Source organism: Caenorhabditis elegans, chromosome V (genome assembly GCF_000002985.6).
Source record: "Caenorhabditis elegans chromosome V".
NCBI lineage: Eukaryota > Metazoa > Nematoda > Chromadorea > Rhabditida > Rhabditidae > Caenorhabditis > Caenorhabditis elegans.
Genome location: NC_003283.11, coordinates 19,448,916 through 19,473,853, shown reverse-complemented (window position 1 = coordinate 19,473,853; position 24,938 = coordinate 19,448,916). Strand labels below are relative to the sequence as shown.

At 33.0% G+C, this 24,938-nt stretch overlaps 9 protein-coding genes across 12 annotated transcripts; 3 read left to right on the top strand and 6 right to left on the bottom strand.

Moving 5' to 3' along the window:
- Positions 1-1,332: 1,332 nt before the first annotated feature.
- On the bottom strand, positions 1,333-3,169 carry Y43F8B.11 (T20D4.11-like domain-containing protein). Its single transcript, NM_075387.2, has 3 exons — positions 2,948-3,169; positions 1,635-1,811; positions 1,333-1,528 (listed from the first exon to the last, which is right to left on the bottom strand). The coding sequence occupies exons 1-3, from the start codon at positions 3,158-3,160 to the stop codon at positions 1,382-1,384; spliced, it is 537 nt and encodes a 178-aa protein (NP_507788.1). The 5' UTR covers positions 3,161-3,169; the 3' UTR covers positions 1,333-1,381.
- Positions 3,170-4,299: 1,130 nt separating this feature from the next.
- Positions 4,300-5,471, bottom strand: Y43F8B.12 (uncharacterized protein; the record flags this gene model as incomplete). The annotated part of the gene is made up of 3 exons (NM_075386.2): positions 4,300-4,528; positions 4,573-4,838; positions 5,463-5,471. The coding sequence occupies 3 exons, from the start codon at positions 5,469-5,471 to the stop codon at positions 4,300-4,302; spliced, it is 504 nt and encodes a 167-aa protein (NP_507787.2).
- Positions 5,472-6,205: 734 nt separating this feature from the next.
- On the top strand, positions 6,206-8,708 carry Y43F8B.23 (RAD protein (Pv-fam-e); the record flags this gene model as incomplete). Its single annotated transcript, NM_001359799.2, has 6 exons — positions 6,206-6,347; positions 7,060-7,171; positions 7,314-7,406; positions 7,554-7,660; positions 7,735-8,176; positions 8,618-8,708. The coding sequence occupies 5 exons, from the start codon at positions 6,206-6,208 to the stop codon at positions 7,998-8,000; spliced, it is 720 nt and encodes a 239-aa protein (NP_001346702.1). The 3' UTR covers positions 8,001-8,176; positions 8,618-8,708.
- A 1,254-nt stretch (positions 8,709-9,962) lies between these two features.
- On the bottom strand, positions 9,963-10,942 carry Y43F8B.25 (VHS domain-containing protein). The gene is made up of 3 exons (NM_001269936.2): positions 10,696-10,942; positions 10,380-10,645; positions 9,963-10,329 (listed from the first exon to the last, which is right to left on the bottom strand). Exons 1-3 carry the CDS (start codon positions 10,702-10,704, stop codon positions 10,095-10,097), a joined length of 510 nt encoding a protein of 169 aa, NP_001256865.1. The 5' UTR covers positions 10,705-10,942; the 3' UTR covers positions 9,963-10,094.
- Positions 10,943-11,733: 791 nt separating this feature from the next.
- On the top strand, positions 11,734-13,249 carry Y43F8B.15 (SNF2 N-terminal domain-containing protein). The gene is made up of 3 exons (NM_001129569.2): positions 11,734-12,343; positions 12,636-13,051; positions 13,095-13,249. The coding sequence occupies exons 1-2, from the start codon at positions 11,752-11,754 to the stop codon at positions 13,034-13,036; spliced, it is 993 nt and encodes a 330-aa protein (NP_001123041.1). The 5' UTR covers positions 11,734-11,751; the 3' UTR covers positions 13,037-13,051; positions 13,095-13,249.
- Positions 13,250-14,761: 1,512 nt separating this feature from the next.
- Y43F8B.24 (DUF1893 domain-containing protein) lies at positions 14,762-16,434 on the bottom strand. Its single transcript, NM_001269935.3, has 3 exons — positions 16,284-16,434; positions 15,784-16,049; positions 14,762-15,288 (listed from the first exon to the last, which is right to left on the bottom strand). Exons 1-3 carry the CDS (start codon positions 16,290-16,292, stop codon positions 15,159-15,161), a joined length of 405 nt encoding a protein of 134 aa, NP_001256864.1. The 5' UTR covers positions 16,293-16,434; the 3' UTR covers positions 14,762-15,158.
- Positions 16,435-16,481: 47 nt separating this feature from the next.
- On the bottom strand, positions 16,482-17,904 carry Y43F8B.13 (uncharacterized protein). Its single transcript, NM_075385.4, has 3 exons — positions 17,760-17,904; positions 16,918-17,183; positions 16,482-16,871 (listed from the first exon to the last, which is right to left on the bottom strand). Exons 1-3 carry the CDS (start codon positions 17,766-17,768, stop codon positions 16,616-16,618), a joined length of 531 nt encoding a protein of 176 aa, NP_507786.3. The 5' UTR covers positions 17,769-17,904; the 3' UTR covers positions 16,482-16,615.
- Positions 17,883-21,732, top strand: Y43F8B.14 (SNF2 N-terminal domain-containing protein). Its single transcript, NM_075384.2, has 5 exons — positions 17,883-17,984; positions 18,808-19,456; positions 19,985-20,677; positions 20,766-21,189; positions 21,562-21,732. The coding sequence occupies exons 2-5, from the start codon at positions 18,823-18,825 to the stop codon at positions 21,590-21,592; spliced, it is 1,782 nt and encodes a 593-aa protein (NP_507785.1). The 5' UTR covers positions 17,883-17,984; positions 18,808-18,822; the 3' UTR covers positions 21,593-21,732.
- A 1,171-nt stretch (positions 21,733-22,903) lies between these two features.
- On the bottom strand, positions 22,904-24,121 carry M04C3.5. 4 transcript variants are annotated; one of them, NM_001269931.2, is made up of 3 exons: positions 24,017-24,121; positions 23,344-23,960; positions 22,906-23,291 (listed from the first exon to the last, which is right to left on the bottom strand). In NM_001269931.2, the coding sequence occupies exons 1-2, from the start codon at positions 24,023-24,025 to the stop codon at positions 23,859-23,861; spliced, it is 111 nt and encodes a 36-aa protein (NP_001256860.1). In that variant the 5' UTR covers positions 24,026-24,121; the 3' UTR covers positions 22,906-23,291; positions 23,344-23,858. The 4 variants fall into 4 exon arrangements, with proteins under 4 accessions (NP_001256862.1, NP_001256861.1, NP_001256860.1 ...); NM_001269933.2 differs by lacking the exon at positions 23,344-23,960 and having other exon boundaries at positions 22,904-23,198; positions 24,017-24,116; NM_001269932.2 differs by lacking the exon at positions 23,344-23,960 and having other exon boundaries at positions 22,905-23,291; positions 24,017-24,116.
- Positions 24,122-24,938: the final 817 nt, after the last annotated feature.

Here is a 24,938-nt window from a genome sequence, read left to right as displayed (position 1 = left end):
TGAAGGTTTCAATTAAAAATTGGTATTTTTTCAGAGAAAACTTGATCGAATAAAAGAAAAATCTAAAAATCTGGATTCAGCTCACAGAGAGCTTTCAGAAAAGTATAATCATGACTAGGTTCTTCAGAAAATATTTGAAAATTCTGGAAGTGTGGGTCCCGCCACGAAAACTCTATTGGTACTGTAGTTCCAACATAAAAATTTGGTATATTATTTTTCCAAAATTTTTCAGTTTTCGAAAAATATTCTGCATCAAAAATTATCTGAAAACTCAAAAAACTGGCAAAGTTATGGATTTTCGAAAATTTTCGAAATCACTTTTTTTTCTGCAAAATTTGAAATTTCCTCGTAACTTTTTTCAAACTTGCGTAAAAGCTGATTTTGATAAATTTACAGATCCTGGTAAAAAGTAGCTTCAAAATGAGTACAATTGGGTCCCGCCACGAAACTGGGGAATACGGTAGGTTTAAAGGCGCAGGGCATAATTTTTCCTTACTATTAGAAATTAGACTTTTTTTGCATTTATTTCGAAATTCACTGCTATTTTCAAATTGCAATCATAAAAATTTTTAATTTTCTTATCAAATTCGCCTAGTTATGGTAGTTTTAAGATTTTCGTGGTGGGACCTAAAAAATTCTGGAAATTTCCAAAAATTTTTAAACCGGATCATGATTATACTTATTTGAAAGCCTATTTTAGGATGAATCTGAAAACTGATAAATATTTGTTTTTGGAGAAAAATTGGAAAAGTTGTAGGGAAAATTCAAATTTCGCAAAAAAATTATTTTCGAAACTTTTCGAAAATCTATAACTCTGTCAGTTTTGAGAGTTTTAAGCTCATTTTTGTTTTAAAATGTATTTCAAATATTTGAAAAACTGCAAAAAATATTGTAAGATAAATTCCACCTGAAACTACAGTACCACATGAGTTTTCGCGGTGGGACCTGAAAAATGCCAAAATTTTCCGAACTTTCAGAACCTAGACAAGATTATACTTATTTCAAAGCTCACAACAAGCCTAAACTCAAAAATGAAAATTTTCGAAGTTCCGTCCAAAAATAACCCGGTTACGGTAATTGTTAAACTTTTCGTGGTGGACCCAAAATTTCTTCGAAGTTTCCCGAAATTTTTAGAACCTAGGCATGATTATACTTATTTGAAAGCTTGCAACAAACTCTATTTGAAAATTTGTTGTAACAACTGAAAAAAACACAAATAAAAAAATTTCGGGATTTTTAAAATTTCAAATTTTCCAAAAAAGGAAACAAAAAAAATTTGAAAAAAAAATTTCCAAAAAAAAATGTTTTTTCCTTCAAATCCTCAATTCTCAAAAAATTTTCAATTTTTATTCAATATTCATTTCTATTCAAAACCAAACAATTATGAGCAATTCATGAGCTTCTTCATATACGGAGCTCCTTTCTTGTATGAATCCGCTGCCTGGGCTCCGCACAGGTCCTTGGCAACGGTGACGACGCATTCGGAGTTGTGGGTGAAAAGCTGACAGCCTTTGGATATTGTGTCAAGCTGAAAAGGGGAAATTTCAATTTTTTGAAAAAAAATTTTGAAAAAAAATTTTTTTGAAATTTTTTTTTTTTGAAAATTCAATTTTTTTTCGCTCAAAAAAACTCACAGAATTCTTCACAAAAAGCTCAGCACATGGATATTTTTCAGAATCCGGTGGATTTTGCTGAACCTTCGCCAAACAATCTCCAAAGGGTCCGGAGCTCATTTCAATACCCTCACAGGCAAATTCCATCATTGAGACCCCTTTTCTGGCCTCAGCACACGTGATTTGATCTACACATTTCTGAAATTAAGATTTTTGGGTTTGGGAAACGGAGAGCTTTCAAATGACACCCATATTGACTGGGTTTGGTGGAAATTGAAATTTTGAGCATTTGGAGCCGAGCTTGAAACTATCGGAATTTCGTCAATTGTTGATGAAAATTGAAATGTTTCAAAAATTTAGGGCTCAGCTAGTTGTAAGCTTTCAAATAAGTATAATTATGACTAGGTTCCAGAAATAAATACATTTTGGTATTTTTGAATATTTCTGGAAATTTTTGGTCCCACCACGAAAATATCAAAACTACGGTAACTTTGCCAGTTTTTGTTCAAAATTCAAAATTGTAAAAATTTCAAGTTCAATTAGATGTAAGCTTCAGAATATGTATAATCATGACTATGTTTTAAAAATTTTGAAAATATTAAAAGTTTAGGTCCTCCCACGAAAACTCCTGTGATACTGTAGTTTCAGCAGGAAGTTATGTTTAAAAGTTTTGCGATAAATTTCGAATAACTGGAGCATATTGTGCAATCAAAATAAGCAGAAAACTCAGAAAATTGACAAAGTTATGAATTTTCGAAAAATTTCGAAAATAATTTGTTTTTTGAGATTTTCAATTTTTCACCGTAATTTTTCAAGTTTTTGCTCTAAACGTATTCACACTAAATTTTCAAATTGGGAGAGTAAAGAGCTTTACAATACGTATAATCCTGCCTAGATTCTAAAAATTCTAAAAATTGGGTCCCGCCACGAAAATCTTAAAACTACCGTAACCTAGTCAGTTTTTGTTGGAAAAAATTTTCAAATTTTCAAGTTCAGCTAGAGTGTGCTTTCAAATTAATATAATCATGACTATGTTCTAAAAATATTGACAGTTTTGGAAATTATGGTAAAAATTGGGTCCCACCACGAAAATCTTAATACTCCCATAACTTCACAAATTTTTGTTCGAATTTGAAATTTCTTTAATTTTTTATTTTAGCTAGTTGTAAGCTTTCAAATAAGTATAATCATGACTAGGTTTTGAAATTTTTAATTTTTCTGAGATTTTTGCGCCTTTAAACCTACCGTAACCCAATTTTTCTGGCGCAACATAGCCAAAAATGGGTGTGATTTTAATGCTTTTAACCTCCTAAATTCAAAAATTCAAAACTCACCACAGCAACATCACATAACTTTGAAATTTGCTTAAAAACCGAGCCAGGAACGGGTGTCTCGGTGTACGGTGCGTAAAGTTTCAGCAAATCCTGAATTTTAATCATGCTCCCTTTGCACTGAAGGAATTTAATCTGATCCGTTGTTGTGCATGTCGTGGCTGATGAAATTTGGACTAAAATCCAAGAAAATAGGAAGAAGAGGGAAGATTTCATGCTGAAATTGGGAAATTTTTTTGGGGTAAAATTGGAATTTTTCAATAGAAAAATGTTTTTGATGGATGAAAAAGAGGAAGTTAACGAGCTAAATTGAATCAAGAAAAATGAGAAAAAAACTGAGGGTTTGTGGGAGATTTAGGGAGAAAAGTTGGGGGAGAGGAAGCTCCGAAAGCCGGGAGCCAGCTGTTTTCACTTGTGAACTTGGTGAGAAATCAGAGGAGAATTTATTGATTTTTTGTGGAAAATATTTTGTTAACAATCGAATTAATTATCAAGTTAAAATTGAAAAGTTAAAATTATTTTTTTTGCATTTTTCTGCATTTCCCTAAAACTCTCACTCAGGTATACTTGTGAAAATTGTTTAATTTTGCTGAAAATATTAGGACACACGCATTTGCCAATTTTAGCTTGAAGAAACTATTTTAGACCTTAAATGGCCAAAAACCAGCGAAAATTGTGATGAAAGTTCTGAAAATTTTCTTACATTTCAAGACGGTACAATATGAAATGCTTAGGTCTTGGCATAGATTTAGGCAGGTTCAGGATTGTTAACTACCCATTATGTGGTGTCAGAATAATCAAATATTATGAAGTAAAACCTTTTAAAAACTTTGTTTCGCAAAACTTTATTGAATATTGATATTTTGAACACAAGTGTCGGGAAACATATGTTGAAAAACGTTATTATGTTAAAGGTGGAGTAGCGCCAGTGGGGAAATTGTTCAAAACCACTCCTATGTTCCCAAACTGACCGAATATCATAATAAAACTTTTCAAAAATTTTTTGCAAATTTTTTATTTACTGTCAAAAAGTGGCAATTACTCAGTTTTTGCCACTCATAATTTTGGAAGTCGACCAAAAAAAAATTTTTTTTCTCCATTTTTTTTAGTATAATCTTGTTTTAATTATTCGTATTGCAACATTGTAGCGGTCGAAACATGCGAAATTTTTTTGGATCCAAAATTTTGGCAATTTACCAAAAAATTTGACCGGAAATTATGAAAAACCTAAAATTTTTTGGTGTGTTTTATTATGATATTCTGTCATTTTGGGTTATTATAAGAGTATTTAAGCAAAATCCTCACTGGCGCTACTCCATCTTTAAGGAAAGACAAAAATGCACGCATTATGATGTTTAGTTATACCAACTGGCCGTTTTGTTGTACTCAAATGATTCATTCCCAATAGTCACGGTTTTCTTGGTTGGTAGTTTTTCCATTTGTTTCAAAAATGGCTTCAAATTGTTATTAATCATGTCAATGTCAGCTTTTTTGATGATATTGTTCATTTCGCTCACAGATTTCAGTATATTCTGCTTCAGTTTTTTTTTCATGTTTTTGAGCTCGTAGAAGTTGGTATGACAGCTGTAATTTCGAGTATTGAAAAATGAGACTTAAAACAAACTCACTTTTGAGCGTGTGCCCAGGCTTTTGACAATTTTCCACTATTAGTAGAGTCCGTGAAGCTTTTTATAACAACGTCCATAAGATCTATGTTGGCCTTATGACTAGTGATAAAGATTTTGAACACATCACGGAGGAAAAACTTCTTAAGGCATGTGATTGCAGCGCCATAGATGAGTTCGCAGAAAATCACAACGTCGGGCGGTTCTCGGATATTCATTTCTCTTGCTGTATCCAGAAATTGATTGAAGTCGTACTTTTTATAAGCAGGCTGAAATTTTACAATACATACTCAAAAATTTTGAATTTCGAAAAATTACGAATTTTTACCAATTTTAATGACTCTGAGAGATTTCAGAAAAAAAAACTCCAAACTGGCATTTATATTTAACATTTATAATGTATATAATATATTTGATATGGTTTTATAACAGTTAAAAGAACTTGTAACATTAAGCCATTCTAGACGCAAATTAACTATAAATTAGCTATAAAGTATTATACAATACACAAACATCAACAATTATAATTCTTTTTCCAATTATTTTACTACAGAATAGGGTACTTGTAAAGTATACCTGGTCATATTAGGCTAACTATAAGGATTATTGTTTTTCTAAGCCTAAAAATACAATTCAATTTTAAGTTTAACTTAAACTATTATTTTTAAAAGAAATTGGAACATATTTTTGAGTCAGGTATGCTACATAAGTATCTGAAACAGTAGCAAATCATTTGAAACTTTTTCTCATAAAATTTTTTTCAAAAACTCAATTTTTCGAAGCCGATCTGAATTAACTCAAGCAAGAAAGGTCAGTACTTCATATTTGAGCTGAAATGATTTTTAGTCGTAGGTTCATTTCTAATAAAATTTTACTGCGTAATGTGTACTTACCGATGCCATTTTTATGCAAAGCAAATGTAAAACACTGACTGTTATATAAAAAAGTGCCACCCAATGTGCCAGTATCTCTGTGCAATTTTCAATGTTGGCCTCAATTCCTTATTTTATCATTTTGCTGACTGTGTGTAGTCAAACTTAACTTGTATTTCTCATTTTAAATTTTAAATTTCGCAACAAACTAATTTCTCATAATTTTTTATCGCATTATAACCCTAAAAATGTCCTAACGAACTGGCGGGGGGCTTGAAATCGATTGACATCTCGAGAGCTCCAAAGTGAATTTTACGATACATTCTTGCATAGATCATATGAATCCCAGCACCGAGAGTTTTTTTTTGTGCAGATTTGGAAATTTTCTATTTCTTGTGAAATTATGTGAATACTAAGTTCAAAAAAATTCTTGGGATTTTTTTTGAAGAACTGCGAACCCCAATTGCATTCTAATGTCAAACAAGAAAAATTCTTAAAGACTACCCATATAAATTCAACAAAAATGTTTCTTCCTAATATGTATTTCAAAATTTCAGTCTATACCATTTCCTTTGTAGTGTATCCAATGAAAAAAGTGAGTAACTGTCTTACGACACCATAGCGATAAGCATTTTTTATCAATCACGGGTTGTACTGCATAATGGTGAAATATTTTTTTTCAGTCTGTGTTTCAGTCACAGTTAGATAATTCCACTGAATTGTTTTTTCACAATCAAGTTAAATATGAAAATTACAGAACAAAAATGGACGAAAAGGATCAAGGGGACTCAAAGAAATATAGTAAAGAATTTAGAGCAAAAGGAGGAGGAAGAGGGATGGCAACGAATTTTTCGGAAAAAATGGCTGATACAGAAGTCATGCCGCATGGCATTTCAAGTTTCAAGATAAGCTTTCTCTTTTTGAAAAAAAAAGACCAATTAACACAAAATTTTGACAATCGAAAACACATCTTTGGGCCAAAAATTCTGAGGGCATTGAATTTTAAAACTAATTTTTAGATTCGTAGATAAGTCTACACGTTATTTTCAAAAATTGAATATATTCTTTACTTTTACTCATAGTGTGCAACGTAGTGCAAAAAGATGGTTATTTGGAAGCGGCCGACACGTTCGGGGTTCCACAGCTTGGCGTGAAATGAGTGTATGCGCAACGTAGTGCAAGGAGGTGGTTATTTGGAAGCGGCCGACACGTTCGGGGTTCCGCAGCTTGGCGTGAAATGAGTGTATGCGCAACGTAGTGCAAGGAGGTGGTTATTTGGAAGCGGCCGACACGTTCGGGGTTCCGCAGCTTGGCGTGAAATGAGTGTGTGCGCAACGTAGTGCAAGGAGGTGGTTATTTGGAAGCGGCCGACACGTTCGGGGCTCCGCAGCTTGGCGTGAAATGAGTGTGTGCGCAACGTAGTGCAAGGAGGTGGTTGTTTGAAAGCGACCGACACGTTCGGGGTTCCGCGCCGCACTATACATTTGGATACGTGCATGCGGCTTGAGTGAGGCTGTGAGGCCGGCGCGGCGACCGTTTCCCTATCGAAATAGTTGGGGTTGTATATGGGGTTTGAATTTTAACAAATGAACACATAAAATGACAATGAATTTTTACAGTAAACGTGAAAATCAAAATGACACTGAATGGAATTTGAAGGAAAAGTGTTCAGAATCAGAAGTGCAGAACAACCCGATGTGTATGGAAAAGTGTCCTGATATTTCTGAGATGTGAGAAATACTTGGTATATAAAAAACAAAACTAGTACCCAGTAGAAAATTTAAAAAAAACATTTTAATGTAAAACTTCCCTTTCGAAATTATCAGTAGGAAGTAAGCCGAAAAAAACACTAAATTAATTTGAAGGTTGCAGAAAAACGACAATGGATAAAAACAACAGCATCGGGGACTTAGAAGAAGATAGTACAGACTTAACGACAACCTCTCATTTGTATCCAGTGGAGTGGTAGGTCACAATTGATAAATCTACAATTTGACTATTATCATTGTCAAACTATCAAAAAATTTCAAATCCTGCAGAAATCACTCATTAGTAACTTTTCGAGTTTACCACTGGTTAAATGCAGCAGCGCTGAAATGCTAAACATTTTAGGCGGCCGCTTCCCGCATCTTCCTCCATGGAAAATTATCAAATTGGAAACAATGAAAATGCTGTCGATTGTGTAAATGACATCGAAAAAGGTTGGAAAAAGTTGGAGGGTGAGTATATCTCTCAACTTGAGAATTGAGCTTTTTCAGGTTTTTGTATATGTATTTAAAAAAGTTAATTCCAGAAATAAAAAAAGAAGAAGCAGAGGGAGTATCAGAAATTAATGACTATCGTAATTTGTTGAAAAACGCAAAAGAAGCATCAGACAACTTCGAAATTGTCGAATTTTCTAAATGTTTCTGGAAAACAGTTTCGAGCTTCACCAACGCTTTCTACCAAGAAAACTTCAAATATAGTGTCAACGATAATAATTTGAAGCAGATGTATGAAAAACTATGTGTTGGTCTCGATGGATCGGAAGCCGCTTTTATAATGCGATCGTGGGATTGATGCGTACTGGAATTATTCGATATGTGATCAAGATGGTTTCTTTATTTCCCAGACGGATATGAAGGACATTATTGAACGCTTTGAAAAATCTGTCGTCCTAATTAAAAAAGCAAACGTCCGAATGATTCGAGAAGCTGTGAAAAGAATGGACTTTTATGCTCATAAAAGGCATTCACGTGAGTGAGCTTACAGGTGGAGTAGCGCCAGTGGGGAAAGAAAACCTATTAAAAACTACTCCTATGGTGTCAAAATGACCGAATATCATAATGAAACCATTCAAAAAATTTTTGAAAATTTTTTTATTTCCTGTCAAAAAGTGACAATTACTCAGTTTTTGACACTCATAATTTTGGAAGTCGACCAAAAAAAAAAAGTTTTTTCCTACACTTTTTTTTAGTTCAATTTTGTTTTAATTATTCGTATTAAAACATTGTAGGGGTCGCAACATGCGACATTGCTTTGGATTTCCTCAAAAGCTCATATTTTTCAAAGTTTAGGCAATTTGCAAAACTTTGGCCGGAAATGTTGTTCAAATACTATATTTTCCAAAATATTCCAATTTTGTTAAATTTTTCACCCTAGTTTTTATTTAACAAGTTAATTAGAACTGAATTTAGGCAAAAAACGTCAAAAAGAAAGCAAACTGGACGTTGCAGCTACTTTTGCGAGCAACATTACGACACTCGGAAAATTGGAGAAACCATGACTCCTTGAGATACGCGATTTAATTTCATATCATTTTACGCTCAATTATTGTATGTTCTCAATAAAGTTCAATTCTGAACGAGCAAATGCAAAAAGCTCTGAACGCACGCGCCGTAAATCGAGCCCAATCGTGGCCTAGTCAAAGTGGCCTAATTCGGCAAATTCTTACATTTCAAAATATGAGGGAAGCCAGAAGCCCGTGATAGTATAGAAATATTGAAAAAAAAATCATAGAATAATTAGCAGATGATCGGCGATTGATATTATCGTTGGGGTGTACTTACTGACTATACTTACTTAAATGTGTAGTAGCGCCAGTGGGAAAATTGCTTTAAAACATGCCTATGGTACCACAATGACCGAATATCATGATAAAAAATTTCAAAAAATTTTCTCGATTTTATATGAATTTTTGAAAATTGAAAAAATCACAGTTTTTGCCTAATTCCTATTTGAATTACCGCCAATTGGATTTGTTCGATGGAGCGCGCTTGCACGTTTTTAAATTTATTTATTTTATTTTTTGTTATTTTCTACCGATTTTTAATGTTTTCGGTGTATTTTTGCTCGAATTTTAGAAAAAAGTCAAAATATTTGCAAATTTTTGATTAAAAAGCACGCTTACAGGCGTAAATCAGTGAAATTAATTAATTCAGGTGTGAAATTGTTTAAAATCATTACTTTTTCATTTTTAAACCTGTAAGCGTGCTTTTTAATCGAAAATTTGCAATTATTTTGACTTTTTCTCTAAAATTCAAGCAAAAATACACCGAAAACATTAAAAATCGGTGGAAAATAACAAAAAATAAAATAAATAAATTTAAAAACGTGCAAGGGCGCTCCATCGAACAAATCCAATTTGCGGTAATTCAAATAGGAAACTGAGATTTTTCAATTTTCAAAAAACATATAAAATTTAGAAAATTTTTTTTGAATTTTTTTATCATGGTATTTGGTCATTGTGGTACCATAGGCATGTTTTAAAGCAATTTTCCCGCTGGCGCTACTTCACTTTTAACTGAATTATAAATATTTTTTAACGTGCAAATGGAATAGTATGCGTGAGTCGTTATTAGTTTGCGGGCAAGGTTGACCAATCATACATTCGCAGAATTGATGCGAATCAGTTGTACTGAGCCCAAGCAACAAGCTCTCTTTATTTATTTCTTAGCATAAATTCCGCACATTTCTCACATTAAAATTGCGTCTTGAAAAATGGGATTCACCAAAAAATGCTGTACCATCCAAACATTCTTTTTTCACATTTTTATTTCAACACAGTCATTAATTTCATCAAAAGGAGAAAGACCAATAATACATGTAAATTTATACATAATACAATGATTTAATGTTTCGCAATAGTCGCAATTCGATAAAAAATGAAATCAATCATTTTGGCGGCTTTGGAAGAAACGCTACTCGATTGTATGGCAGCTTGTTGTTCCCTATCTTCACAGTCCAATCGTTCCGGTGTTCGATTATTTTAAACTCAAAGTTCAAAATTGTTTCAATATTTTGAAGATCAGCATTTTCAAGACTCTTCCTCATTCCTTTTATCGATTTCAAAATCTCTTGTCGCAATTCCACTGGCAAAAACACAATGTTAAAGAAGTTTTTATGACATCTGAAATTAGAGCGGTAAAAACATTATTTGAAACAGTAAATATATTTTACCTCTCAGCAAAATCCCATGCTGTAGATAGTTTTTCGCAGACAGAAGGATTCGCAGGGTTTAGTGAGGTAATAATTGTAATTATTTTTCTAATAACATAATGATTTTTCATTAGAATTTTGAATTTTTCAAGAAAAAACTGCTTCACACACACGACCGCGGCGCCCCAAATTAGCTCGTAAAATAACAAAACATCGGGTGGCTTTCGCTTTGACATTTCCCTTGCTCTCGTCAAAAATTTGTCAAAGTCGTATAATTCATGATCTGCCTGAAAAAAGAAAGTTGTTAGCTTTGCCATAAGGTAAAATTGATACTTACAAGCTCCATTTTAGTGCAGCACGTTTAGAGAAAAATACAGATATATCAAGAAGAATGCGGTTATTTTACGTTGAATTAATTTCGTTTTCCTTTATCAGTTTACTTTGTTTACATTGTTTAGTGCTATGCTTCATTGTTAAGCATGAGGAAGAACAATATTTTATTCACGGCAGTGAGTAGTATAAAACTACTTGGTGCTTGTGCTTGTGTGCTACACAATCTTGTGAAATTGTGTGCCCTGCAGTCTGCCAATTTGTTTTTTTTTCGTTTTTTTTTCGAGGTGTACAAGACTATTTCCGTATTTCCTTTATTAGTCTTGCATGCAATACTAATAGAGGAATACGGTAAATTCTCTTTAATAGTTAAATAAAGTATAATAAAAACGGCCAACTTACCTATCTTTCAATTCACTTTTTATACCAAACAAATATAACACCAGAATAGAATCAGCAATTAAAACAGTTTCCAAAATTACTCACTGCATCTGTTCTTTTTTTGTTATCAAAAGTTGCGTAATTGATTGATTTTGTCCAGATTTTATTAAATTTCCATTACTATTTCATCGACTTTCTTCGGACAAAGTATCTTAAAGATGGAGTAGCGCCAGTGGGAAAAATGTTAGAAACTACTCCAATGGTGCCAAAATAATCGAATATCATAATAAAACTTAAAAAAATTTTTTTGAAAACTTTTTATTTCCTGTCAAAAAGTGACAATTACTCAGTTTTGGACACTCATAATTTTGGAAGCCGGTCAAAAAAAAAAGTTTTTTCTTACACTTTTTTTAGTTTAATTTTGTTTTAATTATTCGTTAAAACGTTGTAGGGGGCTAAACATGCGACATTTCTTTGGATTTCCTCAAAAGCTCATATTTTTCACAATTTAGGCTATTTGCAAAACTTTGACAGGAAATTACAAAAAAAAATTTTTTGGAGTGTTTTTTATTATGATATTCGGTAATTTTGAATCAATATAAGTGTATTTAGACAAATTCCCCTCTTTAAACTCTTATAGTTGATAATATAGTTGATTTTATACAGAATAAAATAAAATAAGATGGTCATTGAAACGGATGCAAATCGAACGGAGTTCATGGATGTCTTGACTCGAAACGAAATGGGAATGAATCACGGAGGAATAGTCACAATTGTCGAAAATAACTTTCGGATAGAAGAAATAATGTTTTCACACATTGTGAGACGAAAGGCTATAAATGAAAAAACCAAAGCTCCGCGTGAAAATACTTTAATTGTTGCATCGAAAAACTGGATAGACAAGCGGCAGAACCGAATCGTTCAATTTAATGTCTCAATTCCCATTCTTTTTCATAAGAAAGGGTGTACTGATAGTCAGAAAGTACTTTGCAATGAGGTCATCATTACTACTTTTCATGCACTGTTTGATCTGAAAAAACAACATCCACATGACTATTGGAAACGAATAATTCTCTACCATACTAATGATTTTACTCCCACAGACGAACAATTCAAACGACTCTACAAGATCAAAGCACTGAATCGATGGTGTATCACATCAGATCCCACAAAACATTACTTGGCGGAATTATTTTATATAGGAAAAAACGGGCGTGCTGGTTATTCTATCGACGACTGTTTGAAACAAGAAAGAGTGGATTTTTTGGGCATCAGTGAGTTTTATTTACAATTTAAATATAGTAGTAGAGCTTATGAGATAATCAATATCAATAATCAATAACTATATATAAAGCACTAGTGTTTGTCCCTATGTATTATACTTTGATATTTGATCTCTGAACAACTGGAATTTCCCGGACCTTATGGTGAATGCGCAGCCGACATCAATCGAGGTCTGCGATAGACACTGCATATCTTATGTTTTCTTACCCTAAATAATGGTTTCACCAATTAAAAAATCATCTCCAAATTACTCGAAATAATCTATTTTGTCCTATTTTTCAGCTCCGATGATGACGCATGAAGACTATATCAAAAATGCGGATGCAGCAGCAAACCGAGGCAATATGATAAAGTTCTCAATAAATCTGTGGAATGCAGTTTTCTCTTTCACCAATAGCTTCTATGTCGAAAAATTCAAAATGAATGTCGAAAATTATGACAATTTGGAAGATCGGTTTGAACGATTTTGTGCTGGTCTTAATCCATCAGACGCCGCTGATTTGATGCGATTATGGGTGAATTTGGAGTGGAACTACTTAGAATGTGATCAGGATAATTTTTTTATTTCTATAAGAAACATGGAGGAAATTGTTGAACAATTGAAAAAATCGATCGGATTGATCCAAAAAGCAGACATAAGTTTGATTCGAAATGCAGTAGGGATTTCTTGCCGAGAAATCTAAAAGCGTGAGCTTAAGGTAAGTCTTACTTACTGTTGTTGTGCACAAATGTCTTTTTCAGTAAACGAAGCTGTGATATTCCAAATAATCCGTAACGAATATATGAGATGGATGCAATGCAGGCAGGATGCTAGACGTTTTTAAATTGTTCCCTTTTTGTTACAAATGTGTTTGTACATTGTAATTAGTGTTTTGAAATAAACATTTATATTCAAACAAGTGTATAATATTCAAGTTACATACCGTTTGCCAGTAAAATGATTTGTCTACTGGATATTTTGAAAATTAAACAAAAAAAAATTCGAAAATGAGCCAAGTTATCAGTTATCACAAAAAGTTTAGCTGTATTTTTTAGATATTGTTTTTGATTTTTTTTTCATGTTGCATGTATATGCAAGTGATTAAAGAAATGAATAAGTATTTTTTCCATACTTTCATTCGACAAAGTCATCAGTTCGATTTAAAATTAGAAAAATGCCAAACAATTTGTTTTCAAAAATTTGGAAAACTCACATCGCCGTCAAAATCCTCTCTCTCTCCAAAATTATATGAAGAAATAAATATATAAATTTCAAACGGGAGTTTTAGCCAAAGAATAACCAATCGCCATACAAATCACCAAATTCGTCACATGGAACATTTCGTGTTCCTCATCCAGGCACATCGGCACTTCGGCAATTTTTAATGATACAAAATAGCTTGCTGCAAAACTCAAACGACTAGTTATAAGAAAATGCAGTGCAATCTTCAAATTTTATCTTCAATTATTTTGAAGAAAAAAAACCGAAAAATTGTTTTTGTCAAAAGTTTGGAAAATTCACCAAAAATAGATTTTTAGACGCTAAAACAAGCAAAAATTTCAAATTTAAAAGAATCGTATAATATTATCCAAAAACTTGAAAACTACTGTCGAATGAAAAATGCCTTGAAGAATTTCAGATCGAATTTTTTCCATATCTGCACTGCCCAGACGTTAGCTTGATTACTCCCACGATCCCCCGTTGTCCATATTTTCCTTTTTCACAATTTTTGATGACACATTGTTTAATGCATGTTGATTATGAAACTATAATTTGAATGTTTTTATGGGATTTTTTATGTGCCCAACAGGGGAAATAATGCCGAATTGCTCCGCACAATTGTTTAATGGTTTTTAATGTTTAACAATAAAATGTAATCGCATGACACACATAGAAAACATTTTTATTGAAATTAGTGTGAAGAATTTAAAAATGTTCTAGGCGAACTTCGGTCAGTGGGAAAATGTTGCAATGATGCAAACATTAACGATTTCTAATCAAGGAAAAATCTTCTGTCACAAATATCAGAAACTCACAGTTGCTTTAATGAAGTACCCAACACAAAAAAAATGTTAGGAATAATAATTAACTGATGAATTTTACGAAAGTCATCATAAAATACGACTAGTTGCATTTGTCAATTTTTATTACTTTAAACATCCCTTATAAAGATTTCTTCATTGCGGAAGTAGTTTCTGTGCTGTTCCTAATGAAAAAAGATCCTGGTAGCCAGTTGATTCCCTTGGTGAAAATTGAGAATATATATATATATATATATTGTGGACAACAACTTGGTGGTGAACATTTTAACAATATATTTCAACATTTGAAGTCGGCTTTTGAAAACACAACTTTCAGAGTTTGCAAGTTATTGCATGTTTTTCAGCATTTCTTTTTGATTGGAACAACAATTTTGTTTTCTAACAAAATTGAAAATTAAACATTTTATTGCTCAACCGAATATTTTAGAAACAAAAGTCGAATATTGCGAAAAATTCATAAAGAAAAATGGAGTGCGGCCAATGGGAGAATTGCTTTAAATTTTAAAGTTAATTAAATTGAATTAAATTAAATTAAAATTGTATATGGGGTCATAATGACCAAATATCATGATTTTAAAATGTTCCAAAAAATTTTCAAAAATACAATAAAAACGTTTCCTAATTTATGATATCCCGTCATTGTGACCCCATAAGCTTGTTTTTTAAAAAATTTCCCTCTGGCCACACTCTATCTTTAAATGGCTAAATCATCATTTTCATATAAATAATTCCCAATCGTCAATGTTTATTATCTGAAGCGTCAACACGTTGTTTCGCCAAATGTTAAAAAGCTCGTTTGATTTGTTCAGATGTGGGAGTATTCATAATTTCCACCATGCTCCGCATTGATCTGAGAATACTCTGTCGAAATTTATCAGTGAGAAATCCCAAAGCGTAGAAGTTCTTATGACAGCTGAAATTGGAAAGTTAGAGGTGAGATAGCGCCTATGAGGATTTCAGTTTAAAATATGCAGAAAGGTCCCCAAGGGTGTGGTCAGAAAAATTTCGTTTTCTCGGTTTTTAAAAGGTAACCAAGAAAATCTATAAGTCACATAAGTTCCGGGACAAAAATGAGGCTACCGTCAAATGGAAGATCATAAAAGGAGTTTAGAGTTTTGAACGTAATGTAAATATATTTACATGATTGTATATAACGCATATTTTTCTTTTGAACCTTTTAGACAAAACGAAAATTAAAAACGTCAAAGTGAGACACAAAAAAATTCAAATGCTGACGATCATAAATTCACTGATAATAGCGTTTTTGTCAAATTATGCCATTTTAAAGGTTTTTTGTATTAGAGCGGCATTCGAGGCCAACCTGCGTATTTTATATGGAAATTTCTATCGGCGCTACTCAATGTGAAGAGAGAATATTTTTAAAAAATACTGCAAAAAAAAATCTTACTGTTTAGCGTGATTGATCGCTTTTGATAAAACTCCTCTCTGAAATAAATTGCATGGAAAATGACTCAAAACTTCGTCCATGTAGTTAAAAATATCACTATGACTTGTTATTGTAATTTTGAAATTGTCGAAAAAAAGCTTCTTAATGCATCTAGCCGCCGCGCCCCATATAAGCTCAGAAAAGAGCACGACATCGGGCGGAGTGAGGACCAACATATTTTCTGCTTTCGTTAAAAATACTTGGGCGTTGTAACGTACGTACGGTGGCTGAAAATGTTTTGATTTTTAATGAAAAATATGAAAATTTCCGCACTGTTAACCTGGTCTTAAAAATCCTAAATGCTTCAAAAGTCTGCATTCAAATGACATACATTTTAAACAACTTTTATGAATTATTATTTTGATGTTTTTGAATCACGATCTTAATTTTAAATGAATTAATTATTTATTCACGTCGTCGTCGTTTGTTTTCAATTAAAGTAAGTGGTATGTAATACTTACTGTTTTCATCTTTCAGCAAGTTGTTCAGGGGTGGAAAAACTCTGCGAAAAATAATAATTCAGTCAAAATACAGTTTGATATTCTTCCCACACGGCGGCGCTTCGCTTTAAGTTATCAATACGGCAATCACATACTTTCCGCAGCAAATATTGCGTTAGTTATAAAACGATGTGATTTCATGATACAATTTTCTGAGTCATTTTCTCAAGTTAATCAAAAAGTTCATTCTACAATTGGTTAAATACACGAAAAAAAAATTAAATTGTCAAGTTGCACCATGCCAAACTATCACAGAATACGACAATGAGAAAAAGAGAATATACGGGTTGTAATCAATACGATACATGTTTGTATGTAACATTTATTCTTCCATAAGCCACTGTGCTTTCTACAGATAAATTCCATGCTAAGGCAGCAAACTTTTCACAACCTGGAAGAGTGCCACCTTTATACCATTTTTTTAAGTTCTCCATTGTTCCGTTGGCATTCACTTCATTGAAAAATGTTTGCAAAGTTAGCACCGAATTAGTATATTTGGTTCTCCAATCATTATCCACGTATAACAGCTTGTAGAAATTTTCGTGGCATCTTAAATTCATGATTTTTTTTAATCTAGAACCAACTATTTTCTCACAGTTCAGCATGTTTAAATGCATTCATTAAATTCTGTCTAACAGAGAGGTTGGGTGGGACTACGCTGTAAACAACATCCATAAATTTTTCGATTGATCTGTGACTATTTATCAACGTGCCGAAATTCTCAAGAAAAAACGTTTTTATGCAAACGGTAGCGGCGCCCCAAATGCACTCGGAAAAAAGCACCACATCGGGTGGATTGAGCTCCGACATTTCTTTTGCCTTTGCCAAGAACACATCCACATCGTACAATTCATGATATGGCTGAAAAGATAACTATAAATTAAAAATAGTCAATGTTTTTCAAACAACTTGGACATTTTGCAAAATTAAAATAAAGAAGTGCGCACGATGGGCATTTGCTCGCGAAATTCAAATTTGATGAATGCATTCGCAACGATGAATGCCCATAATTTCTGTTAGCAAAATTTTTGCGATGTTTCGCACAAACCGTATTTCCTCTATTATGGGGTTATTCAAGTAGTGTCGGAAAATTAAAAAGTGTAGAAAAATTACGTCACAACTGTATTAAAATACATAAAAACATGTATTTAAATACATTTGTGACGTCACAAAATTTTTTACCAAATTTTAGCAACTTCTGCACTTGGCATTTCTAAAGTTGCTAAAGTTGGTGGATAAGTTGCGGCGATTTGCCGAGTTATAGACTAAATTTGACAAAATGACTAATAGTAGGCTGTTTGCTTTTCACAAATGGCTGGAAACTTGATTAACGTAGTAATGTTGTTTTTCAGATGATTGTGGCAATAATTTTGTTCATTTTTTTCAATTTTCAAACTTTTAGAAAGAATATGTGCAGCACTATGTATAATTACTTACTTCCTCCATTTTTTGCGTAGGCTTTTCGGTGTATAAATGTTGATGTAGTGACGAAATGTGGCACAATGAGTATGCCATGTTTTTCATTATCAGCACCATAACGACACTTCATTTTCTGCATCGGCACGCATCGCACTGAAACTTTTTTTTAGTATAACAGCGAACTCTGACTATTACTCAAAAAGATTGGAAAGCTAATAACGAGGTAGATATCTCTGCATTAAAGTAAGTTTTTTGAAGATTTGTTCAGAAAATCGAGTGTAGTTGGAAACATGATTAGGGCCCTATCGCACCCAATGTTTCTAACTGTTTTATTCTGACAACAATATGCTTTTGGCAGTTTTTAGGTTGTTCTAATCTTTTTTCTTAGTTTGGAGCTAGCAAGTTTCAATGTACATGTAGTAAAAAATGCAGGCTTCAACTCGGCAATTCGGCGCCACTTTTAAATCAACTTTTCAGCTTACCATCACTTTCCAACCACGTTAAGCCACTTCTTAACCAACAGCCACTTTTCGCCATCTTTAGCCCACTTTAGCCACCTCTCAACCAACAATAGCCAGCGTGGTTTTCGTGATTTAGAACAAGATAATCAGAATCTCCTAGCCAAAACGAGAATTTGAGATACATTTTATATAGAAAACACTTATTTTATTTTTACTATGATCTCTACAACCCAATATAATATACCATACAGATTTTGCCACAGTTTCCAACTAAAAAACTCAGCGAGAAAACAATACCTATGATGTTTTAAGAAGAATCTAGGAATTGAATTGTCTAAGAACCAACAAACTTGGTATGGTTTCCACGCCACAAAATCGTTAATCAGTCAAAAAACTATGCGCGTGAGCTAGTATAGTACTTTTTTTAGCTGTTGCGAAGCTCCGCGTGCGCGGAACAGTTTTCTATCACGCGCACTATAAAGTTTGTTTTTTAACGTTAGCAACTAACACGGCCGTTAACTCGGAATATTATTTTTTATGGTGAATTTGATAACAAACATACAATAAATTTGATATATTCTAACTTGAAGATAATTTTTTTGCAGAACCAAAAACGCAGGATGAGCTTCAATCTGGATGAGAAACAGGAAGACTTGAAGGTCCGTATTGCTGAACGTGAAAACGGAGAAAATCACGGAGGAATAATTACTACTACTACAGCCACAAATGATACTACTACAGCCACAAATGATCTCCGAATAAGACAAGTATTGATTGAACACATTTTGCAACAAAGATCGTTGCACAAACGCGAAGAGTCCCAAGCTAACAGAACTTTGATAATAGGGTCGCCCAGTTGGATAAAAAAGTTTAAAGAACTCATTGAAAATATTACAAAAAGTTTACAAATCAATGATCTTTCCTTGATCCTATTTAATAACATCAGAAAGGCTCCAAGTTTGGCTTCACTCGCGGGAAAAGACATCGTTCTCATAAATTACGGTTTGCTAAAAACTATAAAAAGTTGGTCAGTCTCATGGGAGCGAATCATTTTCCACGATTTTCCGGATAAAAACGACAAGAACGACGAACAATTCCAAGAACTTTGTCAATTGAAAGCTACGTTTCGCTGGTGCCTCACTGAAAATCACAAGCAACTCCGTCTGGCAGAATTTTTTGATCGCAGATACAAGCGAGAAACTTCCGATGCTGAAAAATTTTTGGAACAAGCCAATCTGTTCTTGCTGAGCGATGGTAGGCTTTTTGAAAAAAAAATATAATTGGAAAACAATCAAAAAAATGTTATTTCGTTTAGAGGAAACAATTCCACAAAATCCGGAGGTGGAATTGTCCATTGATCAAATTTTGAAATAAATCGTTAAAAATTTCACATTTTCGGTCGATTTCTTTTATTTTTCTATCAGCTTTCTGAATTCTGCCGGCGACGAAAATTGCCAAACAAGTTATTCAAAAGTTATTTACAAGCTAAAACGTTTGTGAGACGTCAAACTCAAATAAATATAAACGCTCCACGGGAAGAATTTCTAGGTGATAATATGATTCCGTAAACCATTACTAGTCTGAGGAATCAGGTTGGGCCCCCCAACTTGGGGGAATGAGAAAATAAAAGGAGAAAGAATTTAGCTGGGAAACAAACATAAAACGATTTAGCTTTTCCGGTATAAGCTTTGCTAGACGGTTCAAGGCGGCGAGATTGACTTTATCAAAGTGTTTTGAAATAACTCCTCTTTAATCCTTTAATTAAATTTTACTTTTTCACAGAAACAAAGTCAAGAAAACTGAAAACTTCTTTGAAAGATCATCAAAAAGATTTCAAGAAAAGCTTGGCTCAACGTGAAAAAGAACCTTTTACTGGAGGAATCGTAACAATTCTGATCAGAGATATTCTAATAAAGGAGACATTTATTGCATTTTTACTGGATCAAAAGAATACTAGTGAAGAAGATGGTCATTTGATGGGGAAAACTTTACTGGTTGTGCCAACAACCGATGCAATGACATCTTGGAAGAAACTTCTCGAAAGTCTTTTGGAAAAAGATGACCTTTCTATCGACTATTTTGATGGAAATGAAACCAAAAAGCCAGAGAATAGTTATGAAGTCCTTATCACTACTTACGACATGCTCGAAACAGTTGAAAATCTGAAAATTCTATGGAAACGAATTATTTTCGAGGATAATTATTCAGCGAGCGAAAAAGACAGGCAACAATATCAATTACATTATTTATTTCTTTGCCAGTTACATGCGGAATATCGTTGGTGCCTGACGGAAAATCCCACGCAACACAAATTGGCTCGTTTTTTGAATTTTGAAAAATATGGTGAAAGTCATAATTTGATAAAATCGGTTACTTCGGGAAATGCAAAAGAAGGTGAAAAAGAAGGCATTGCAGAACTCGTTAAAAACATGGAACAGTTTTTGAAGCATGTTACCATGTTGTTCCCAAGAAGCTGTAAGTTGTATAGAATTCTCTAGTTGTTGATGTATCAATGTATATCTTCCGATTTAATTTATTCAAATTTTCATTTCACAATTTGCAGCGAATGATTATGAAAAACACATAACTAATGCAGAAAAAGAATTAGAAGAAAACCCGCCCAACATCCGCAAATTTTGCAGCAATCTGTGGGCCGCCATTGCCTGTTACACCAAAGAATATTACTACGGAAAGTTAAAGTTCGAAATTTGTGCAGAAAGTGATGAGGATTTAGAGGAAATGTATGCTTCATTTTGTGCTGGGCTTAGGGGCCCGTCGGAAGCGTCGGAAGCGTCGGAAGCCGTTTTTATAATGGAAGTATGGGTGGAAGTGTATTGGAACTTCTCAGAAAGTGAGCAAAGTCGGTGTTTCATTGGAAACACAAAGATGAAAGAAGTTATCGATCAATTGAAAAAAGCAATCAATTTTATTAAAATAGCAGAGCCCAATTCGATAGAGAAAAGCTACAATAAAAACAAAGCTGCTAGGTGAGTTATCTAATAAGATAGTTATTTCAGCAAATATGGTAACTGTTTCTCAAAATGTCAATATGTTGTGGCGAAACGTACATAAAATGTAAATTTGAAGCCTTGAAGCTCACCGTTAGTTGGTATTTCTAGTCGTTAGCTTGGAAATATTAAATATCTAGATTATCTGTACTTTGATAGTTCAGAATGACCATTTACAACCCGGAACCTGTATATCATCCTTTCCAATCCAATTTAAAAAATATGATATAATTTAGTGTTATAGAAAATTCGCAATGGCTAACAGCTGTCTATAAGTGCATTTCGGAAATTTGGAAAACAAACGCAAGGCTTGCTTTGTATGTGTATTAAAAAATTAAATTAAAGTTTCAGGCAGCGAAGAACTGCAACTATGGAAAATTGAAGATTAAATGTTTGTGTGTTATGAAATGTGGAAAATACGAAAGAAGACGAAAAGCATGTTTAATAAATATTTTTATCTGTGAACCTTTCTTTCATTTTTTGAATGCTATTTGGAAAGATTAACTTATTAAAATGCAGTATTTTGTTCCTTTTCAGAATTCCGAGCTGATTAGACACCTAAAATGCAAAACAAATCTGAAGAAATCGTTCCGGGTGCTTTGGATATTGTTGTGTCCTCACAATTGTTGATATTACTAACATTTATTAGGTCACGCACAAACTTATTAGTGAATATCACAATAAAGCGTTTCGTGAAATTAACCCCAACTTTGATTAAATACAAATTTATTAGGGACCAAAAAAAAAGTCCGCGTTTATAACTTTTTTTGCTACTTATTGACTTTTCTGAAATTATGGGAGTTTATGTTATCTTTTATGATCATCCATTTGACGGTAGTTACAAAAACTGTTTGTTCAAGATTTCCTACTTGGAGATGTTTTTCAGACTTCTGATCACAGCTAAAAACAGCAAGATCGGAGAGTAATTAACGAAAAAGTTCTCAATTTTGTCCCGGAACTTATGTGACTTATAGATTTTTTTGATTATCAATTAGAAAACATCGAAATTTTTCTGACCACACCGTTTGGAGCCGGTCTGCGTAATTGAATCTGAAATCCTCATTGGCTCTAGCCCACCTTTAACTGTCCAATTTCAGCTGTCATAAGAACTTCTACGATTTGGGATTTCTCCCTGACAAATTTCGACAGAGTATTCTCAGATCAATGCGGAACATGGTGGAAATTATGAATACTCCCACACCTAGAGAAATTAAACAAGCTTTTCAATCGGGTGAACCAACGTGTTGACGCTTCAGATAATAAACATTGACGATTGGGAATTATTTATATGAATATGATGATTTAGCCATTTAAAAATAGAGTGTGGCCAGAGGGAATTTTTTTTAAAAACAAGCCTATGGGGCCACAATGTCGGAATATCATAAATTAAAGAAACGTTTTTTTTTTGTATTTTTGAGAATTTTTTGGAACTTTTCGCAATCATGATATTTGGTCATTATGACCCCATATACAATTTAAATTTAATTTAATTCAATTTTATTGAATTTAAAATTTAAATTTGAAGCAATTCTCCCATTGGCCGAACTTCATATTTCTTTATGAATTTTTTGCAATATTCGACTTCTGTTTGGTGGAGCATTTACGTTATTAGTAAGGCAACTACATACCGTCCGCAGCAAAGAGAGTTAGAAAATGATGTGATCTCTTAATAATAAATTCTGAGGCGATTCTCAAGCTAATAGAAACATTTTATTCTAGAATTGGTTGAAAATACAAACAACAAATTAAATTTTCAAGTTGTACAAATCAAAAATATCAAAGCATGAGAAAGAAGAGAATATAGGGTTTGTAATCATGTATATGATTTAGATAAATACTTGTATGTGATATTTATTGTTCCAAACGCCACTGTGCTTTCGTTTGGTAATTCCCGTGTTAAGTATGAAAATTGTTTGCCAATTGAATCAATTTTCCCATTAGGCCATAATATTTCTCGTGATTTTCTCATTGTATCTTCATTCACTTCACTGAAAAATGTTTTCATGTATTCCACCGATTCAATATATTTGTTTCTCCCATCCTTATCTATGTAATTCAGCTCGTAAAAGTTTTTGTGACATCTGCAATTTGTTTTTTTTTTGAAAATAGTTTCTGAATAAAAAATTGTCTCACTTTTCAGCATTTTCAAACGCTTTCCAAAGTTTCTGTCTACCAAGGTCGTCGGAATAGCTTTCATCAATCACAAAATTCATAAAGTTTCTGATATCCCCGTGATTCATTAGCAAAGTTTCGAAATTCCTAAGAAAAAACGTCTTTATGCAAACTCGCGGCGCCCCAAATGCACTCGGAAAAGAGCACCAGGTCGGGTGGATTGAGCTCCGACATTTCTCTTGCCTTTTCCAGGAACACATCCACATCGTATAATTTATGAAACGGCGGAAAAATATGACATATGTTGAGTGTTGAAGTTTAGATTGTGAGAACAGATGTATGACCCATTTACTGGACATTGACTGTTTAAGATAAATAACTGTATGAAACATCATCTGTTTTGTCTAAACAAACTTATTAGTGAATATCACAATAAAGCGTTTCGTAAAATTTATAGCACCATAGTTGTTAAACCCCAACTATGATTAGATACAAATGGTTATAACATACGTATAATATACAAAATTGTTTAAGCTTCAAAAATAATTTTTGACGGCTTCAATATGTAAGCTACCCAATCCTTGAAGACGGAAACATGAAAAAGCATTTGGCACAACATACACCATAATCATATATGGCTGTATCAATGTAAATAACAATTTTTGGATAGAGAATGTAAAACATTACTACTTACGTCATCCATTTTTGCGTAACCTTTTCGGTGAATGAATGCTGTTTTAGGTAGGAAATGTGCGACACTGAGTACACGCTGTGTCTTACATTATCACAAATGTGATAAGAAGCCCTTTTTGGCATCGATACGCGTAATTTTTTCCGAGTTTAAAAATACTGGGACTCTTACTCGAAAATCAGCCACACCCAAAATTCTTAACGTCTAAATTCTTAACTATGAATAATAATGTAATTTCGACATTTCGGAGTTGTTTCTTTTGCTATGGCGAATCCTACAAAAGAGTTATATAATTTTACAATTATTTAGTTAACTTAACAACCGCTGTTAATGGTTTTGAGTCTGCTTATGGAGGTATTATAGTGTAATGTCTGGCAACGTTTTTATACTGTACTAGAACTTCCTGTTTCATTATATATATAATACGTTTGTGTGTGTTCAACTTTATCAATGATAATGTGAATTTTAAACAAATTTTTATTGTGATAGATATGTTACATTTTTGTGCCAGACTCGTAGGTAAAAAGTTAGGAAACATGTTTGTTTTCTCATGCGAAAATCTAATAAAAACGCTACAACCACAAAAGAAAAATTCTTCGCCAAATCAGTTCCCATTTGGAATAATCTTTTCAAAAACGTCCCGGTTTTTCTCTCTTCTTTCCAATTTTCTCACTTTCTTGAATTTCACATTCCCCGGTATTAAACTTATTTGATCTCGAGTTCTTTTTCTTTTTTTCTTCATTATTCTGTTTTCTGTTTTCTTCTTTCCCCACCCATTTCCCACACTGGAGATGAACTCTTTCAGGGTTTGTCTCGTTTTATAAATTTATTTTTCACATTAAACCTTAAATTGTACTAACTTTAACTGTATTACTTTTTTGGCTTGTAATGTTGACATAAATTAAATCAAAAGAAAATTTGATAT

Bases quoted from the DNA above. Each gene is read 5' to 3' on its own strand.
- M04C3.5 (NM_001269934.4), bottom strand. From the start codon at position 23,717: ATGATGTTTCATACAGTTATTTATCTTAAACAGTCAATGTCCAGTAAA. The intron at 23,292-23,343 runs GTGAGACAATTT...AACAAATTGCAG, and splicing joins GCGTTTGAAAATGCTGAAAA to ATGTCACAAAAACTTTTACG.
- Y43F8B.14 (NM_075384.2), top strand. From the start codon at position 18,823: ATGAGCTTCAATCTGGATGAGAAACAGGAAGACTTGAAGGTCCGTATT. The intron at 20,678-20,765 runs GTAAGTTGTATA...CACAATTTGCAG, and splicing joins CATGTTGTTCCCAAGAAGCT to CGAATGATTATGAAAAACAC. The intron at 21,190-21,561 runs GTGAGTTATCTA...TTAAAGTTTCAG, and splicing joins AATAAAAACAAAGCTGCTAG to GCAGCGAAGAACTGCAACTA.
- Y43F8B.15 (NM_001129569.2), top strand. From the start codon at position 11,752: ATGGTCATTGAAACGGATGCAAATCGAACGGAGTTCATGGATGTCTTG. The intron at 12,344-12,635 runs GTGAGTTTTATT...CCTATTTTTCAG, and splicing joins AGTGGATTTTTTGGGCATCA to CTCCGATGATGACGCATGAA.
- Y43F8B.24 (NM_001269935.3), bottom strand. The intron at 15,289-15,783 runs GTAAGATTTTTT...TTCCAATTTCAG, and splicing joins GCGATCAATCACGCTAAACA to CTGTCATAAGAACTTCTACG.
- Y43F8B.11 (NM_075387.2), bottom strand. From the start codon at position 3,160: ATGAAATCTTCCCTCTTCTTCCTATTTTCTTGGATTTTAGTCCAAATT. The intron at 1,812-2,947 runs GTGAGTTTTGAA...TCTTAATTTCAG, and splicing joins AGTTATGTGATGTTGCTGTG to AAATGTGTAGATCAAATCAC. The intron at 1,529-1,634 runs GTGAGTTTTTTT...TCCCCTTTTCAG, and splicing joins AGCTTTTTGTGAAGAATTCT to CTTGACACAATATCCAAAGG.
- Y43F8B.25 (NM_001269936.2), bottom strand. The intron at 10,330-10,379 runs GTAAAATATATT...CTCTAATTTCAG, and splicing joins GCATGGGATTTTGCTGAGAG to ATGTCATAAAAACTTCTTTA.
- Y43F8B.13 (NM_075385.4), bottom strand. The intron at 16,872-16,917 runs GTGAGAAAATAG...CATGAATTTAAG, and splicing joins GCATTTAAACATGCTGAACT to ATGCCACGAAAATTTCTACA.